Source organism: Gymnogyps californianus, chromosome 4, assembly GCF_018139145.2.
Source record: "Gymnogyps californianus isolate 813 chromosome 4, ASM1813914v2, whole genome shotgun sequence".
Classification (NCBI taxonomy): Eukaryota; Metazoa; Chordata; class Aves; order Accipitriformes; family Cathartidae; genus Gymnogyps; species Gymnogyps californianus.
In genome coordinates this window covers 54,139,751-54,159,003 of record NC_059474.1, presented here as the reverse complement: position 1 = coordinate 54,159,003, position 19,253 = coordinate 54,139,751, and the positions used below count along the sequence as shown (strand labels likewise).

General features: G+C 41.5%; 1 protein-coding gene across 1 annotated transcript in view; it reads left to right on the top strand.

Moving 5' to 3' along the window:
- Positions 1 to 19,253, top strand: part of UNC5C (unc-5 netrin receptor C) — a 258,605-nt gene that overhangs the window by 153,594 nt on the left and 85,758 nt on the right. Inside the window, exon 2 of the mRNA XM_050895802.1 lies at positions 13,390 to 13,611. Within this exon, the coding sequence (XP_050751759.1) occupies positions 13,390 to 13,611 (222 nt within the window). The remainder of the gene's footprint in view (positions 1 to 13,389; positions 13,612 to 19,253) is intronic.

Sequence of the window (19,253 nt, the reverse complement as noted above, 5' to 3'; positions counted from 1 at the left end):
ATAGGACAGAAAACTCAAGAAAAGGCATGAAGAAGGTCAGAGATGAGAAAGCAGAACGTAAGATTGAAATACATATGTTTTATACTCAAATCAGTCAGATAGCTTAGGTCTGTGTTTCTCTAGTGACGGCGTTTATGATCAGGACTCGACAGATTCAGCTGGGGCTGGATATCAGTTTTCTCAGAAAGGCCGGGGGTGATGGAGAGGGAGATTAGAGCACTGATTCATTGCTCCCCAGCTTCGAGCTGACCTGCTGAGGAGTGCTGAATAAATAAATAAGATACAGCAATACAAAATATGTCCAGCAAAGCCTGCAAATTAATTGCATTTCCATTATTCCTCTACAATGTTTCTTTTTATTTATGTTTTGGATTCATTCATTAACATTGCTGTTCTGTCTTTTTGAGTGCAGGTCTGTATTTTAAAAATCAAAACCAAAGGAATCTATTTGCTTCTGGTTAGGGCCAAGGCTCTGGCACAGGCAGCAAAGTTACTCAGGCAGGGAGTTGAGACCTCAAAGATTTACAGTTTTGGACTAGACTGAGATACAGACAAATGCAGTTTCTTGGAATAATCTGGGCTATTATTGAACGATATCACTTTCTTTAGGCACAAGGGAGTCAATGGCTGGTATAAATGACCATGTGTCCCAGTACAGGCAATGCACATTTAAGGGCCAGTTTAACCCTGGCTAAACAATGTTGTCCTGAGTGCTATACAGTGTGTTAGCCCCTGTGGCATCTACAAGGCAGAGGTAGATCTCTCTCAGCGTTTCTTATCCCTGCTGCTAGAGGCAGTCAAGCTAGAAACACTTCAAGCCACCTTTTCACTCTGTTTCTGCATGTGTGCTTTCAGCTACTGAAATGCAATACTGTTATTGTCTGACCTATAGTTTCAGTTTCAGAGTGCTTCTGATTTAGTCCAAACCAATTCACAGCACTGATGAGAAACAGTGATGTAACTTGGTAGCAAGGCTTTTGCTTCTCAGGATCTGAAGCCCCACTTCCAGTGGCATTTTCTGTTGGCATATTAAGAGATACCAGTCCCTGTAGGAACCTTACATTAAAAATGGATGTGGCAGACAAGAAACTATTCACAGACAAGGAAGGGAAGCAAGTCAGTGTGTGATAGATCCAGGAGTTAAACTTCAGCTGCTGGTCTCTGAACATAGGCACTGTCTGTCTTTCCACACAACATCAGTGCTGGATCTGTTCTCAACACTTGCTGGGGATTTCTCTACTTGAACTACCATTGCCAGTCGTAACTGTGATTACTGAGTATTCAGAAGGTTTCCTTTTCTTTTTCTTCCCTTGTTTGTTCTTCCTGTTAGTGGCCATGGAGTGAACTTGAAAAGATTTGGAGGCAAAGGGTAGGGTGATGGCTACGAGAGGTGACAATGCGCTTTGCTGGTACTGGATTTTTACATGCTGGGATCCAGAAAAAGTCTGATGGCACATGTCAGAGCTTCCCATAGGCACTGCACATTTGCTATTCGGTCTCAACAACTTCTGTTTGGGCTATCTGGGGTGCTCCTGATGATGGAAAGTGTAATACTTCACAGGCACTTGGGCCGAAGGTTGAGTGGGGTGTAAAGCAAAGTCAGAAACCTGCAGTCTCAGCTTGCTCTTTGAATTTTAAGATTTTTTTTTTTAATTGTTAGAGAGTTTGGAGTAAGAAATCAGAAAGACTTAGGAAATGAGTGTGAACGAAATTAGTCACTGCAGGGGGAAATTTCCAATCTGTAACCGAATACTTCAGACCTTTGTGTGCTCAAAGAGGTACATTGTCCATGTGCCTCCTCAAATAAGCAGGCTCTGCATGGAGGATGATAGCTGATTAAATCATCCTGTATGTTTCCAAAGTAAATAAGCCTTTCTTGCTTTCATTTTTCCTCAGAGGGAGGAATACATTTGATTATTTTGTATTAAGATTTGGTTGAACACCTTATTATTAGCTTTATTAGTATATATAGTACACAAATCTGTTATTTTCATGAATGCAGCCATGATATTCAAGCTGACCAGTGCTTTTCATCTGCTTACAAAGTCTCATGTATTTACAAAACCAATTGCTAGTCAAAATAAATAAATAAATAAATAAATGCCTGAGTCATATTTCTGATCCTAGGCAATAATCTGTGTTCTTCCATCTGGCTCCCTAAATACCTGGGTGCTTAATTCAATAAGAAGATATTTATCTTTTCTATTCCTTTTCTACTTCTTTTAAGCATTTTTTTTCCCCTTTTCCACATCTGGTGCTCAGATTCCCAAGTCCCCCCCTCCCTTTCCCCTTCTCCCCAGAAGCTCCTGCTTAGAATTTAGCTAATGGATTTCTAATTCAATTTGGACTTCTGCTGGGATAAATCAACCTCATACAAAATAATTTATGGTTCTTGAAAAATTGGCTGTGGATGAAATTAGGTAACTAGCACCAGGCAAATAATAATCTCATTAAGATCCATGGAAGAAAGTAGTGAGCAGGTAGATATTCATGAGGACTAATGTTAGTCTCAGGACAGCAGTCTCACCAGGACGCCCCTAGCCCGTGGAGAGAGCCCTTCAGGGCACCCAGGGTCAGGCTCCTGCTCCAAATCCTGCTCCTCAACGGCTCCATCGATACAGAGGGAGACCAGTGACAAAACCTGCATCAGCTCCAAGATAGCCAGACTTTGTTCCCTACTTGTTTCATAAACATAGATTTATTTGTGGTCCTTTGTGTAACTGTTGTTGGCTGTTTAGTAAATGATGCTGACAGGTATTTTGGAGAAATTTTGAAGGAAGAATCTGAGTACTGAGTTGTTTACTCAGTTCAAAGGTAGTGAATTGGACTGCTACCTATTAGGCTACTACATCCATTTTGCAGATGAGGCCCTGAACATGACAGAGTAGATTTCCCCAAGGTTGCACAAGAATATCTATCCCCTGGGTCTCAGCTCGATGCCTTAACCAGGTGGCCATACGACTGAGCTATTATTTTAGGTATAGGCAAGTGTCCTGTGTTTTTCTGGGATGGTGTGATCCCACTAACTAGATTAACTGTACAGTGCAGATAGCTCATGAAATCAGGATCCATGGCATCCCACTAGATCTCAGCTTTATTAATGATGAGATGTTGGATCATCACTCTGCTGAAAAAAATGCTTGCATTGAAAGCATTAGAAATCCAGGAGCAGAGTTCTGCAGCAGTTTTAATAATGGGAAAAGTAAGAATAAAAATAGCCATTCTTGCTAGAACCAAAGGACTGACATTTTAACCCTAACATACTGACGCAAGAAGCAAGCTTAATTATTAATATGAAACAATATAAAAAGCTAAGAAAGTATTTGCAAAGTACCACATTCAGTTACAGATCCCCTCTCAAGCTAGCAGTATGGGACTCCTTTCATTGTGCCCTAGCCATCAACAATACATTGCACACAGATTTATCTATATTAAACCAACTTGTGCTGTGTAATATGATTTACCACTGGCCCTAAAATTCATCTGCCTGCAGCTGATGACTCTCTAGTCTGAGCTCTGTCGTTGTTTCTAGTACATGATAGAGCCTTAAGAAATCCTCGTGTGAGAAAAGGTAGGATCAATTAATCTGTTCGTCGTATTCGGGACACCACATTCAGACTGTTGACATAGCAGTCAGATGAAGGACCTGAGTCTGAACTTCTAATTCTAAAAATACCTACAGAGTTAATTATCCTCGGATTTTTCCTGAATTGTATGCTTTGGACTATACCCAGGAAACTTGTTTCCAATATGTGTTGAGAATATATTTTATGTGCTATAAAATGCATCCTACCATCTAACCACAAAGGTTAAGTTAGGTCTTGTAAAAAGAGATTTTTCATATTATTGTAACAGGCACCTACTTTCCTGTTCATGTAAATATGGCAGGCTCTATCCTGTGTGACAAAGAGTGCCTGAAGGGGACTTGAGAATGAATAGGTTTAACAAAAAGTATTTTAGCCTAAGCCTTGTCCATCTTTAATTAGTTATCGGGGTTAAAGGAGGGGTCAAGAGCCTGGAGCTGCTTGAGGACTAATGTGTCAAAGGAAAGTGAAGCCTAACACTGAAGAGGAAATGATGCTCCTCAGAGGTTTAATAATTTTTTGACCCTGTGTCAACCATTATGACTACTAATGGCAGCTGGGGCAGAAATGTTTCAAATTAGACTTTGCTTTGCAGGTGGTTAGGAGGGGATCCCATGCCATCGTGCAGACCCATCACAAGCTAGAATCCAAAAGGAAAAATGAATTTCAGTTTTACAGGCAGGACACAAAATCTCGTGGTCTGATACTGAAGTTTCTCTGCTGTTCATACGTTGCATTCATATCAGAGAAAACAGAACTAGCAATAATATGCAGCCAAACTGCTTGAGCTCTACCAGCACAACCATGAATAACAGGAGTCGTGTTAATTTTCTAATTAGATTAACTGCCCAGAGCTCACACCTATGGGATACAGCGTGTGCGCTTGGCAAAGTAACACTTGCATGTTGTTCTCTGTGGTTTTGTTACATGACAGAGTAAGGGAGATAGTTTCAGAGACAGTCTTCAACCCACTTTTTTTTTTTAAGCATGAATATTTTATTAGTTTTAAACAAATGGAAAGAGAGAGCAACAGGACAAAGGAGAGCAATCTTCCACAGGATAATAATTACCAAGAAAGGTCACTGATGTCATCTGCTGTTTGTACAAGCACTTTTGTTTTATTTTCAGGTGCTGTAATTTTGATAGCCATGGCACAGTAACTGAGCCAACCTTATCGAGTAGCTCTGTACAAGCACAACAACAAAGTTTCCGTCAGAATTAATGAAAGTGTTGCAAAGAGGGATGTGACTGCCAGTACACAGGACAGGGCAGCAAAGAAACAGGGCCTTTGCCTCTTCACTTGACATTTCACACTGTCAGTGCTCGTAAGTCAGCCTCACCCCCCGATGATTTGCCTCCATCCTGTTTTATCTATTTATATGGTTAGGCAGCCTCTTAATAAATAGCACTTGCAGATTACTGCATTAGATTTCTTATACTGACAACAATTATCATAAACCTCATTGCCCAAAGTACGGCTTGGTGTTCTTCATATGCGACAGAAAGTATTTTCATTGCCCTGCTTGAAATCATACCATGTTCTGGCATTTTCCTACACCGAGTCCAATGCTAACAAGTACCTGTACCATCTCTTGCATGTTTAGGCAGCAGCTGGTAGTCTGATGGAGTTTGTCTTGGGGCAATGGTAAAGTTCTGGATACAGAGCCTTAAATGTCATGTCTGTGTATATACCCACAGTTTTTGTCATGGATTAGCAATGGGATGTATAAAGAACTCTCTCTCCCTTACAGAGGGCTGTGGGAGTTGTTTTGAGGACACATTTTGTCTTTAGTTTGCCTCTGATCTGATTGATGCTAAAATTGCCATTAGCCTCAAGAGAAGCAGAAACTTTAATTATAATTATGAATTAAACAAACTGGGGGAAGATGCCTTTTTCCCAGACAGTAATATATAACTTGCAAGCTGCCTTGTAAAGCTGGTACAGTCAGTGTTTTCGTCATCTAGACCTGATTCTCTTTTTCCTTATTCTGATGCAAATCAGATCTGACTCCACTGGAATTAATTGTTGATTACCAGCAGTGCAGTTTACCAGGGTCAGCCAGGCAAAACGTATTCCAAGCATTGACCTGAGAGAAGGAGACGGTGCTATCAAAGCAGGGGAGACGGAGCACAACCTGATTGCTCTAGGTAACATGGTTGCACACCGTCCACATTGGCCATGGCTGACTGATAACCGTTTACTCTTTCATCTTCCTCTGCCGTTGGCTTTATATCTGACCGTGCAGCATTCGCGTGAAATAGGCGCACGGAGAGAAGCGCACAAGAGGAGAGGCCTCCGCTCAGCATGGTGCTGCCAGCGGGGAGCACCAGCAGCCACACGTTTGGCTTCTTCGACTGTGAAACGTCCCTACTTTTGAACCACAGCTCCCAGTCTTAGCAGGCACCCTGTCTAATGCCAGGCCGTGCACTGCTGTTGCAAGGGAAAGCATGGCGCTTTCTTCTCCCCTTCAGCTCCTCCCAGCTTTCTGAGAAAGGCTAGTTGCGGTAGGATGGGCACAACGAGCACAATTCCTGTATTAGGCCTTTGGTAGCCTACTTATTTATTTGGGACGTTCAATGTAGTAGGCCTGTCATTGAATAACGGAAACCTCCTTCCTGGACTCTTTAGTTGGGCCAAAAATCCAGTATTTCAGATGTTGTATATGCCCATCGTCTGGGTTTTCGAAAGGGCTCTAGGTTGACGCCTGTGGCTGACAGTGGATTGCATATTGATTCCCATGCCTCTGTGGAAGTTACTTTTTTGGTAGGGGTACAGGAGGACAGGAAAGGATGTGTTTGGGTTTTGTTTGATATGTGTGTGTTTGGGGGGGAGACTTTTGCCCAGCAGCCTTCTGATCTATTCATAGCCACTCAGTGGATATGTTCCTCTCTAAGTGCATGCAAAGCTTGGGTTTAACCTCCTGGGGATGTGTTGTTAAGCTGAGATGTGCTAGGAGGGTCTTCACCAAGCCATTGCAGGTGCAGGGGAAGTTCATTCCTCTTTGTGGTCTTTATTTATTCTGTTTCTGGACTGAAGTCACCCAAAAAAGATGAACGTTGCATGCCCTATCGATTTCTCTATCACTTTTCCCAGACCATGCCTGCACTCTGCTTTCTCTGCTGAAAAAAGCATTTAATTTTGTGGGTGCTCAGTAAATTTGAGTCTGAAATTCCCTTGACCTTGCTCCCGTAAGAGTTCAGCAAGGTTCAGCAAGCATCTGGTTTGTGGGCTGCCACAAAACCAAGCCTCGTCTTTAGGCACGTAAAGGCCTGCAGTGAATTCAGCTACAAGCAAGCAGATGCCAGCCTCCCAAGCTGGCCAAATATTATGCTGTTATAAAATTGCAATCTTACTGGGCTATTTGGTGAAATCTTCCACTTTTGAGTTGCTGAAGAATAACGTGTGATTGCCTTATTGCAAGCCTACCTTGCAATCTGCTGGAGGTAGGGCTGACAGAGGATAACTGCTGAGAAAGCCACCCTCCTCCTCTTCGCCAGGGCAGGGCAGGAAAATGTGCTTTCTCTTTCAGGGCACGGGCTACGCTTTGCTGAGCCCATTCTCTGTCCCTGTGGGGTCGAGAGGGCCCTCTGACATGGAAACTACTCACTAGTAATTCTTAGACAAAGTCTTGTTTTCTCCCATTTCTCATTCAACTTAGCCTAATTTTGGATTCATGGCTCTGTTGGTGTTACGGGGCTCTAAGGTGGAGGCAGACTATATGGCATACGGGATTTTTTGCTTCCTTGCTTCCCATGTGGTGACACTGTGATACTGCGTGCCCTTCCTAGGAGGACAGAAAACCCTGTGACCAAAGGACTTCCAGCTGAGCAATTTTCCTTTCCTGAAGATGTGTGCACTGTAATCCAAACCCTTGCCTCCATCCTGATAAAACTGTTTTACTGAGCTAGCACCTGCTGTTAATTTTACAGTAAACAGTACTTGTTGCTCTAGAAAGCTTTTTAATCATAACATTAAAAAACTGAACAGAAATCCCATCCATACAGTTAACTCCAGCTGCCTTTCTTGCAATGCATGGGGAGTGATCTTGCCGAGTGATGGGCATCCAAATGCAAATGGAATTAGCTTTGCAGCCATTCATTTTAAATTGCTCTTGAATCATTCTGAAGTAAATTCCATTTGAGAAGAATTTGCTTCAGGTCTCGCACAAAGAGATAATGGTCCAATATATTATGATCTAAGCAATAATAGTTTAAGTCTTGCAGTTCAGAAATATAGTGAGTTATATGCTGGGTTGATGAGAATTAAAGCTTGATATATAGTAATAAAACTAGTGATCTAGAGATGAATAGATTGGTGTACGGAGCACAATATTTTCCTGCCACAGATTAGAGTGAGGATACTAGTCCATAAAAAGGGAAGTATACCATAAAATCTCCTTTTTCACTTGTTATGCATGAAGAGCTATAATATGTACAGTTTTACAAACAAATGCATGGAAAGAATAAAGACCTTTCCTAACATCAAAGGTTCCTGACTTAGGCAAAGATTTGGTTTACCTTAAAAGAAAATTGAACTAAAATTAAACTAAAATTCCTGTGTATGACGGTCCATGCCAGCTTCTGTCAATGCTGATTTCAGTGGCACTTCACCTGTTCCTATAGATTTTGCATTTGACTTGCCTGTAAAAAAAATATATAGTTGTCAGATACTACAACAGGCAAATAAGAGCATATCTGTATTTGGGCCAGCAACTAAAATAAAAATTCCAAATTAAGTTTATAGATTAAAATGGCTTTTTAAAATTTATTTCCTTAATATGAATGAATTGCATGAGTGAAACCAGTTTAGCAGTACCATTAATCAGGTCTTTTGTCTTGCTAATATAAATCAGTCAATAACAACAGATGGGCTGTACACTTTATTATGTGACAATAAAGATGAATGTGACACTGCAGAAGTAAACTTGCAGCTCAAAGTTACTGAGCATAGAAGGGGATTTGTTACAACAGGGGAGAATGATGTGTGCCTCATATTTGCGTTTGATCAAGGTTATAAGGGGAACTTGCTGCAAATGACATTGACATAATGATTGGAAATCAATTACATGAATTTTTAGTGTTTGTTTGTGTCTACACTCCCAGATCACTCCCAAATGGTTTAATTAGCTTTTTGCCTCCAGACAGAAGAAAAAATGTCTAACTGCTTAGGAGAGTTAAATAAAAGAGTTATAAAGTTTGCTGCTTTGTTGCACCATTGGGAGATGAACATTTTAAATAACCAGTGATAACCATCAGGAAGATTCAGATCAAAGTGTCGGGCAAGATTTAGCCCCTCATATAGCGACGGAGCACATAACAAGAGGCAACCCCCATCCAAATTATAGAAACAGGCCCAGCAGGCCACACGGTTAGAACAAAGTCATCCCTGAAAAACCTAAGTCAGAGTTTGGTCTTTGTATGGACAGAGGAATGACCTGGGTTTAACTAGAGCTGCTCAGGAGGAACTTTGATGGAAGTGTTTATTAGGTTGTTGGAAACTGTGGCCTTGTGAAAACTTCATGAGATGATTGCTTCAGTGTTACCAAACATTTGTTTTGTAGAGAGTTGCAAAAAAATCTCAACACGGTCAAATGTCCTATATTGGTGTTTTCAGAGATAAATATCTGTATTGAATTTTTAAGAATATTTATATTTGCATGTTGCTGCAAGCATTACAATGAAAGCATAACAGCGTATCAGTCTAATTAGAAAAAATTAAGTTCAAGACTTGGATCCAAGATGTGTATGTCCTGGTTTTGGCTGGAATAAAATTAATTTTCTTCCTAGTAGCTGGTATAGTGCTGTGTTTTGGATTTAGGATGAGAATAATGTTGATAACACACTGATGTTTTAGTTGTTGCTAAGCAGTGTTTATACTAAGTTAAGGACTTTTCAGCTTCTCATACTGCCCTGCCACTGAAGGCTGGGAGTGCACAAGAAGCTGGGAGGGGACACAGCCAGGACAGCGGACCCAAACAAGCCGAAGGGGTATTCCATACCATATGATGTCATGCCCATTATATAAACTGGGGGGAGTTGGCTGGGGGACACCATGGCTCGGGGATTGACTGGTAATCGGTCAGCAGGTAGTGAGCAATCGTATTGTGCATCACTCCTTTTGTATATTTTTATTATTATTATTATTATTATTATTATTATTATTATTATTATTTTCCCTGCCTTTTCTGTCCTATTAAACTGTCTTTATCTCAACCCATGAGTTCTACTTTTTTTTTTTCCGATTGTCTCCTCCATCCCACTGCGGGGGGAGGGAGTGAGCGAGTGGCTGCGTGGTACTTGGTTGCCGGTTGGGGTTAAACCACGACGGTGTGTTAAGGTTGATGGCTCAAAACCCTGTCCCAAATCCGCAGCTGAATTGACTGACTGTCCTAAGCTGGGCCGCAGCTGTGCCTATGGTGATGGGCAAGCCATCATGAGGGAATTTAAGATTCTTCGTCCTCAACACATCCTCATCCCGAGAGGCAAGTACCACAGCCCAGCACAGGGGAACCGCGGCTGCACACCCTGTCTACCTGTAAACCACCATCCTGCGACTTCAGGCAGTGGCAGCTGGCGTGCCTGGGCGTGAGGGGAGCGGTGGTTTGCCTCCCCACAGCGGCCGATCCCATCTCTTTGGGGAATGCAGGGAACACCAAGTGGCTTCCTGCTGCGATTCACACAGGCTGATAAAGCCGCCTGTTACCTTTCAGCAGTGAATAGCAGGAGCGAGGGGTCCTGAATGCCGATGGAGGTAGGACTAGCTTTGCAGTGTGATTGGGTTTTTTTCTGCCAAACACAGGAAAACCCGGTCGTGGTCGTATTCTGGATGTTTCTCTTAAGAATCTGCTCTGTAATAAAAATAACTCCAATGTTGCTACTAATAGCAACAGTACGAGGGCAGGGATTGAATGAACATACTCCAGTTTAAAAAGCCCAAAAAATCTGTCTTAGCTACTATCTTAAATTTATGCTAAAATTGCAGATTTTTAAATGCCTGTTTCCGGGGACAAGGCAGCGTCTGCGCACTCTGTTTGTGTGACAGTTTGCGAATGGTTTCCATCTATATCCTTAACATTTAAGAGTGGTTCAGATGCCTCTCGATAGCAATGAGAAAGAGTGTGGAAAAATAAAGCTGGGATTTCTTATTGCTTAAGAAGAGTAAGGTGGAATTATAGCAAGAAACCAGTAAGAAAACTGGCTTGTACCTGAACACAGGATGCCAGGCTGGTGGAGGGAAACAGCTATCGCCACAATCAAAAGGTTTTTGTGTACTGGGCAGTACTGTGAATCCACTTTAACATAAAAATAATATTTAAGCATTAGAAGCAGTTACCTTCAGGAGGGAAAGCCAAAACCCACACACATTCTCCAGGCTGATTAAAGAAATAATTTTCAAAACCCACCTTTTTTCTTTTCTACAGCTTGCTGATCCCTCCTTTTAGACTTTCTAGTTACATCTTTGATAAGATGCAGTTAATTGGTCAGGCAGTGTTAGTATTGTCTTTGATAATGTGCAGAAATCTAGTGGTGAAAATAAATACATTTGTTCTTCCAGTCACCAGAAATTAGTGAAGCAATACTTGTTTAATTATAAAACATATGTGTGCTTTGTTAGTTTCCATCTGTCTGCGCACTGATTTGCAATTAAATGACCAGAAGAAAAAGATACGTCCTGTGGCAATTCAGGGGAAATGATTCATCTCTAATGTTCCTGTGTTGTGGATGTCTATGGAGCAGCGTGTGTGCGAGGGAGGGAGTGCGGAAGAGGGGGAGATACAGATAGAAGGGGATGAGGAATGCTGAAAAGCCTCTTGCTTCGGTTCAAACATGTTTTGTTGTCATGAAACCAAATGTGGATTCCCATTAACTTATTTTAATTCGTCTTTCTCTTTGGGAAAAACTGGGGAGCAAAATGGAGCAAGGAAGAAATACCTAACAGGGAGAGGAAATGGGATTGCAGAAAAAGGAGGCTGGTGTGGTCAGAGTGAAAAGGAAACCACAGAAAAAAAGGAAAGATGGGAAAGTGATAAAAATTAAATTTAATTTGAGTATTTGGAGATGATTAGTTGGAGATGGAAATGGGATTGTTATAGTATGTCACAGAGTTTCCCTTTGCTAGAAAAATGCCAGGCCTTATTTAGTGGCCCTTTCTTCTATCATTGAACCAGTTCAGTTCTATTAGCTCTCAGGGAGTGATGCAGTAGTGAGTCAGGCCTGTTACTCTTTTTAAAATGAGACACCAGAAAAGGCAGGAGTATTTTTAAATTAATATGAAGAGGAAAAAAGGCCCCAAACAATTGGTGAACAGAAGCTCTCTTCATAAATAGTTCAAGAGATTCACAAAATCTTTTGCTGTGTAAGGTATTCCCATCACTGATAAAGAGGTACGGTCTACCTCCATATAGCTATGTGGATGAGTATCATATTACCTTCTCCCCTGTCTCCTCGCTCTGTTACTGTTCTTTCTTGTCTTTCTGCAAAAGCAGTGGCTGGAAGGAGAGCCTCTCATGCCCCTTGTAATTCTGGACACAACCTGCACAGGCATGTCTTTGGTACGGGAAGGTAGCTGTCTGACATTTCATCTTCATGAAGACTGGCAGGGAGAAGATAGCCAGCCTTCCCTAGTATTTTTAGTTTGATGTTCTGTGGTGGTTTATTGATCATCAGCAACGTCCGTCACTGCGTATAACAATAACTGCTTCAGAGGCAGAAAAGGGGGGATTGAATAAGGCCTTCAGGACTGTCAGCTTGCTGCTGGTGGATCTGTCAGTAGTTGGTGCCCCCCCACCCCTTTGCCGCTGGGAGCCTCTTGGATGTTCTTGTGCACTGACAGCAGGTGGGGAGGTGGATGGGAAGAGGGTTATTCTCCACTGAGTTGGTGCTTTCTAGTGTGGAAGTCTTCCTCTGCAGAAAGGGGCAGAGGGGTTTTAAAGGGGGATTTGTGAAGAGGGAAGGAGAGAGAAAGGAAAGTATGTGTGTTGGGTGTTCTTAGTGTTGCCTCTTGTGCATTGGATTATTCTCCTCCTTCTCCAGACTTCTTACATGGACTTTATTCATTACCAGCAGCACCAAAGAGGTGCAGAGGTTCCTTATGTCAATAGCGTGCATCCGTGTTGGCCCAAAATGTCACTGTCTCACAGCTGCTCTGCCCCATGTCCCAGCTCCTGGTTCCTCTCCGTAGTGAGAACTGCACAGACTAGTGTACTAGAAACGAATTAAATAAAGCATAGCTTGGCACCTTCATTAGCAGTCTTAGCAAGAGAGTCAGTGTATGAACAAAGCAGCATAGACTGGACTTGCATTTAGTCTTTTGCCCTTAGAGCAGATTTCAAATTGCTCATCTGAAACGAAAGGCGCTATTTCCTATTTGCACCAGCCTCAGCCAATCCTAGCTATGTGCATGCACTTGATTAAACAGTGCGATAAGTCACTATTGAAAAGTGCGACCTTGAAGCCTCCAAAAGTTTCTATTATTTCTTTTTACGGTTTTGCAGGCAACTCTCCCAAGCGCTAACATAATGCTTTATTGCTAGTATTGCCAGTGATGATAACAAAGGACCGTTCCCAGTCATGTGAATGTGCACATCCCTGTCACATCACGTAGAGGAAAGAGAGCTCAGGATGTAAAGAACAATTTCTTCTAGTCTGAAAAAAGCAGTGCATTTAAGCCTCAGTCTAGGAATGCTCCTAATATAACATTTTATTTGAAAAGCACACTCCTTTTGAAATTTTCAGAAAGTGCTTGTAAATCTTTACCAGCTGAATGTTGATTGTTTCATTTGTCCTTTTTGTCTCTTCTCTACAGATGATGATTTTTTTCATGAACTTCCAGAAACTTTTCCATCTGATCCTCCAGAGCCATTGCCCCACTTCCTCATCGAACCTGAAGAGGCTTACATTGTGAAGAACAAGCCTGTGAATCTGTACTGCAAAGCGAGCCCAGCCACGCAGATCTATTTTAAGTGCAACAGTGAATGGGTTCATCAGAAGGACCATGTGGTGGACGAGAGAGTAGATGAAACCTCTGGTGAGTTGTGTCATGGAGGGATGAGGATTAAAATCAAGCCCACCATTGTAATCTAGCAGCTACTTCATATGGCAGCTACTTTTATTTGCTCTTGATACAGCTGTGACTTCTGTATCTGGCATTCTGGCAGATATTGGACTATACACAGCTGGAATACAGCTGTGAATTCCATATCTGGCTATCTGACATTAGCTGTCATAGCACAGAGGTGGTGTCTGCATCCAGGTCAGTTAGTAAAGCATGCTTGTAGAGCGTACCCAAGTTTGAAACAAAAAAAAACAGGAGAACCGTGTGCAAACAAAAGAGAATTGCTTTCTCAGCCAGGTCTACCCTCTGTTCACTTCCCCAGTATCACAAATTCCCAGTGGGCACACTGTATCGTAGTCGCAGACCAAGAACCACATTCTCCTCAAAGTGCCGAAGAGCATTTGGGTTGTTCCTAGAATGGTGTTTTCTTCGGGAGATTTGTGAAAAAAAGGAGAAATTTACTCAGCTTCCAGCAAGAAAGAAGGAGAAAACACACCTGGGCACAGTTTAGAGCAGTGTATTGATCCAGAGCAAGAACCTGGCTGTTATTCCATTACACTTTCCTGTCTGCTCCATAGAGCCTGTATGAAGGAGAACTACAGTAGGTTAGCAAGGAAAAGAAAGAAAAAAAAAGGAAGCCAAGAGCCTCATCCTTCCTTAGTCAATACCAGAAATCTCACTGACATTCATGGAAAAAAAATACGACTGTCACAGTACCAAAAAAAAAAAAAAAAAAAGGTTTAAAAACTTGAGTAATAAAACAGCATAAATCAAAGATATGATTGTTCCCGTTTGGTAAGACTGGTAATCAATAGAGTTTGAGTCACATGCAAGGAGAGAAGCAGGACTTACTGCTGTTTTGATGGCTCTGAGAAATAACTAAATACCTAGCAAGAAGGTACCTTTCATTTGGGAATTACACCACCACTTGGTCTAATTACTTAGAAAAATAACTCCACCAGATGTCTTGGAAGTCTCTTGTGAACTGGGTTTTATTTGTTTCAGCTCATTTATTTGCACAGAGATCAAAAGCATAAGCTTTTAACGGTACTGTGGTGCTCTCAGCTTGAAAAAGAGAAGGTGGGTTTAGGAAGAAAGGCTGTAGAAAAAAGATCTGTATTAAACTTTGGTCCTGTTTATTTGTTTGTAAGAATTGGCTTTTCCAACAAGTTGACTGCAGCAGAAAAACTAAAAAAAAGAAATTCTTGTGACTTACTACATCTTCAATTCTTTTCATCCGTGGGAGTCCACTGGAATGAAGAGGGACAAGCAGGAGGGCAGCTATCACTGTGTTAATTTTTTAAGCTTTTATTATCAGCAGCATTCAGAAATGTGGCAATGCTGATGTGGTGACTGTAGTTTTCACTACAGGTGAAAAATTCATTCCTTTTTCTGGAAAATCTCATTCTAGGAGAACTTCATGATACTGTAAAGCAAATTGCATTTGACAAATGTAGAAGGCCAGTCTTGAAAAGAGATGCATCTGAATATATTAGAGGACAAATGTTTTGCATAATAAACAGCAGCAATTATATGCAAATGAAACCCGTATCCAATTCGAGATTAACATTATCTACTGGAGTTTGGGGGGCAGGAGAGTGTCAAAAGCTGTGCACATCAGATTATTAGCACAAGAGCCACAAACCCAGCCATGCTAATAGCTTGTTAAAATGAAACTGTCGTCAGAACCTAAATTTGTCAGTCAACCTAGTTGTTGCCAAAAGGTTGGTTAATGCATGTCACAGTTGCAGTGTTTGTGCGCCTTCCTGTAAGTAGGCTGAGTATCTAGGGCTCGTAGCACTTAGTTGGGATAGGAAAGGATAAACAATGTATTTAAGGTAGTGGTAAAATAGTATCTTCTTCCAAGCAATGGAACCTCGGGAAAATATATCCACTGCAGATGGAGCTGGAGGAAAAGTTGCAGGAGACAGTGACTGTGAGGATTCATTCTGGTGCCTGAAGAAGGAGGTATGAGATCATCAGCTTGGCAGCTTGCACCAGTCAGGCTGGCAAAGCCCTTTGACTCTCCCACTTTTGAGGCTATTTTGGTTTCTTTTGCTATTTTTGGCTAGCTAGTGCAGTAGTTGTAACCTAGGGCACAGCAGTAGTGACTGAGCTGCTCAGAGGGTGGCGTAAAGATGGCAGCCCAAGCCTACACTGCAGCTGGCTTCAGGCTGGCAGTTAGAGAGGCTGGAGAAATTGTCCACAAACCAGGTTAGGTCTAGCCTTTACATGGGTAACCCGGGGCTCAAAGGGATCTCGGCTACACAGTGTTTCTGCTGGGTCAGTCGTGTAATCCCAGCACCTGAAAACTGGGTGCATTCTTCTTTCCTGATATTTTGCCATTCTTAAGGTCTGTTCTGCCTAAATACGAAGAAGAGCACCATGCTGAGGCGGTCTTCTGCTTCCGTTTTTGAACCAGGCTTTCTCTTTCAGTTCTTTAGGTAGAAAAGCAAAGCAAAGGAAAACAAGACAAACAGAGAATAAAATATATGAGAGGAAAAAAGTAAAGGTCACCTGTGCTTTCTTTTCTAAAGGACGAGTAATCAGGAAGAAAGAGGACTAAAATACAGGTGTGATGCTAGCGATACATCATCTTGGGATTGTAAATGATGCATGAAAGAGAGAAATAGGTTTTGATTTGCAAAAGATTATGTGTTCATGCACTTTGAGCCTGTGCCCAGGAATGAAATCTATGTAGAGATGATTAACTCTTCTTATAAGGCAAATTTGCTTCTGTGATTGGTAAAACCAGAGACAACAGCACAGCAATAGCAGTGGCACAAGAGATGGAATGAGAGTGCAGCCGAGCTCTCATTGAAGAGAGCTGCTAGATAGAAATGTTGAATATATTAAGAAGGTTAATTTTTAAGAGAGGAAAATAAATATTTATATCTTTTTCCTATGTATATGTATTTTTTTTCTTTCTAACAGAGAGAAGGTACAAAATAAGAGTTATAGTTATATGCACTTTGCACTGTGGGATATTTTTAAACAGTAGGTAAAGCATTGCTGTAAAGAACATGCACAGGGACTCTGTGGGAGTTGTTGCCTTCTGGTTGGAGAGGATGAGAACAGTAATAGTGACAGGGTGTTCTAGTACCACTTTATTTAATTAAATTAGCCTGAAGAGAGAGCCTTGCAAAAAAAATTCCAATGATTGAGTCTGAGAAGCCAGAAGCTTTGCATAGAAGATCATTACATTCCATTTTTTAATACTCAGACTCGCTGGAATTTTTCTTCTTTATGGAAAAAGCTAAGCATTTTCATAAAGAAGTCAAATGGGTGCTTTGAAAATCTTTAGTGCACATCTTTGACTCTTTCATTTCCTATGTATGTGAAATACAAGTCAGGGCATGGTCTTTTTTATGTTTTTACTGGAATATTTTCCCATTAATGTGGAAAAATATATGTGAAGAATAAGAACACTGCTTTTAAAAAACAAAGATGAAAGTTGTTTTGAGGGAACACATTTGATTTTATGGCTGACTGTCATAAAAGATAACAGCAACGAAAGTAAAAGGAACCCTGCAGAACTGGTGCTTTTGGGGGCGAGAAAATTCCATTGTCACAGGGCAGGAAGCTCAGTACCATCAATAATCATTAGAGCAATTTGTGCACATTTTCCAAATTACTGTACCTCTGAAAACGACTATGGCAAAAGATTTTATTTTGCATGTGTGCTTTTTATGGAGAAATATTTTCAGACACACACACACACACCCCCCCAGTTCTGCAGTGGTGAGACAGTTGCAGATGTATAGAAAATCAGTGTCCTGCACTCCTTTCATTTGTCCAGAGGGATTAAATGCTGCTAAATCAAACCCCACATCCCAGTGATGTACAACAGAGAAAAACCAGGACTACAGGGACCTTGTTTTTTGTCTTTTCAATTTGGATATGCATTGTAATAGTTTCTCCATGACTATTAAGGTGAAATGATCTATAAAACCCCTCTTGCCCTCTCCAATGCCAGTGGCATGTTCTTCTTCTCTCTCCTTCGTGCAAGGAGAAAACAGCATTTGGGACTCTTCTAAGTGCTAATTAAATAGACATATTGGGCAGTTCAGCCGGCATTATTGTTTGCCTACACTTTCTGTCTTCTTTTGCTGGGATGCATAGGGAGAGGAGGGCTCAGGGAGTTTGCTGATGACCTCCTCTGTGTTCCCAAATATAATCAAGATGGAATAAGGGCTCTTGAGCCTGGCCTGAGGCCCCAGCTAATGCAAAATGAACGGGCTTATCTGTGCAATCTCAGAGGAAAGGCATGCTGAGGGAGGCTCTGTTACGGAGCAGGTAAAGTCACCAATCATTTTTCCCATGTCCTGCCTTCAGAAGCAGGCTCTCAGAAGACCCAGTATTCCCCAGGAGCATCCTCGGTGCCACCCAGCCTTCAGCAAGGAGGATAGGTGGCTCTGAGGACTTTCCCTTCAGCTGCCCCTTCAACTCTCTGCCTCCCCGCAAATCAAAGAAAATGATAAAGTTAGACTCTGGCTCGGAATAAGATTTTTGTGTGATTAAGAGGGTTTATCGAACTGCACTGAGGTGAATGAATATGCTCTTCTTTTCAGACAGAAATCTTAGAATTCTTTGTTTCAGTTTCTTTACATAGACACCGCTGTGATTCCCGCGCTTACCTCTCACCATTACCTTTCCCTATTAATAAAGTATTTTTGGATGACTTGCAGACTTGATGAAAGGAGACTGAGCTTTTGACGTAGCGTCAGCATTGATCTGGCAAATAGGAGGTTGTTACCTTAAGCAATGGGTTTGGCAGCCTGTCAAGGGAGTAGGTACCCAGCGAGCTAAGTCTTTAATAGATCACCAGCTCAACAGAAAGATCAAAGATTGACGTCTGCCCTTTTGCCTTTAAAACAGCTCTTACAAGATGCTGCAGCCAAGACAACAGTGGGGAAACCTCCACAGCGACTGTCTCTGCTCTTCTGGGACCATGCACAGAGGCAGGAAAATCACTTCCAGCACACAATGCTCTGTCACTTTATCTTCCTCTCTGTGTGTACATCTCATGAAAGCTGTTTATTTTGGTGTTTGTGGTACCACGTTTTAGAAGGCTGCATTGCCCTAATGGCAAAAGTCACATCAGCTTGTTTGGACATTGTTTAAGCTGGGACTTTTGATTATGCAGCAAAGATCATCATACAGCCTCTCATTTTGAGAAGTTGTGCTCATTTGTCATAGTATTTTTTATAAATAAGAAAAGGTATTGTTTCTAAGTATAACATTTCTTTGAATACCAGTGTTGAAGAACTTAATTTGGGAGCCCAAATACAAAATTCAAGTGCCCCCTACCCCCATGTAAGCACAGCTCAGGGAGAGGAATGTGGAGGGGTAATGTTTTACTTGTTTTCTCTGGCCCACAGATCTTCCTTTCCTTACTGCTGTTTTCCCTCTCTGCACATCTTCCTTCCTTAATTTCTTTTTGCTTCTTGACATGCTGTAGCCTCCTAATTCTCTGTATTATTTTTTCAAGAGTCCAAGAGATAAGGAAAAAAGCTATTTTTCTGAACAGATGTGGCCAGTATCCCTATTAACTTCACTAAGGAGATGACAAGTGATGCTAAATGCTGCAGTTATACTTAACCTGCAATATTTTG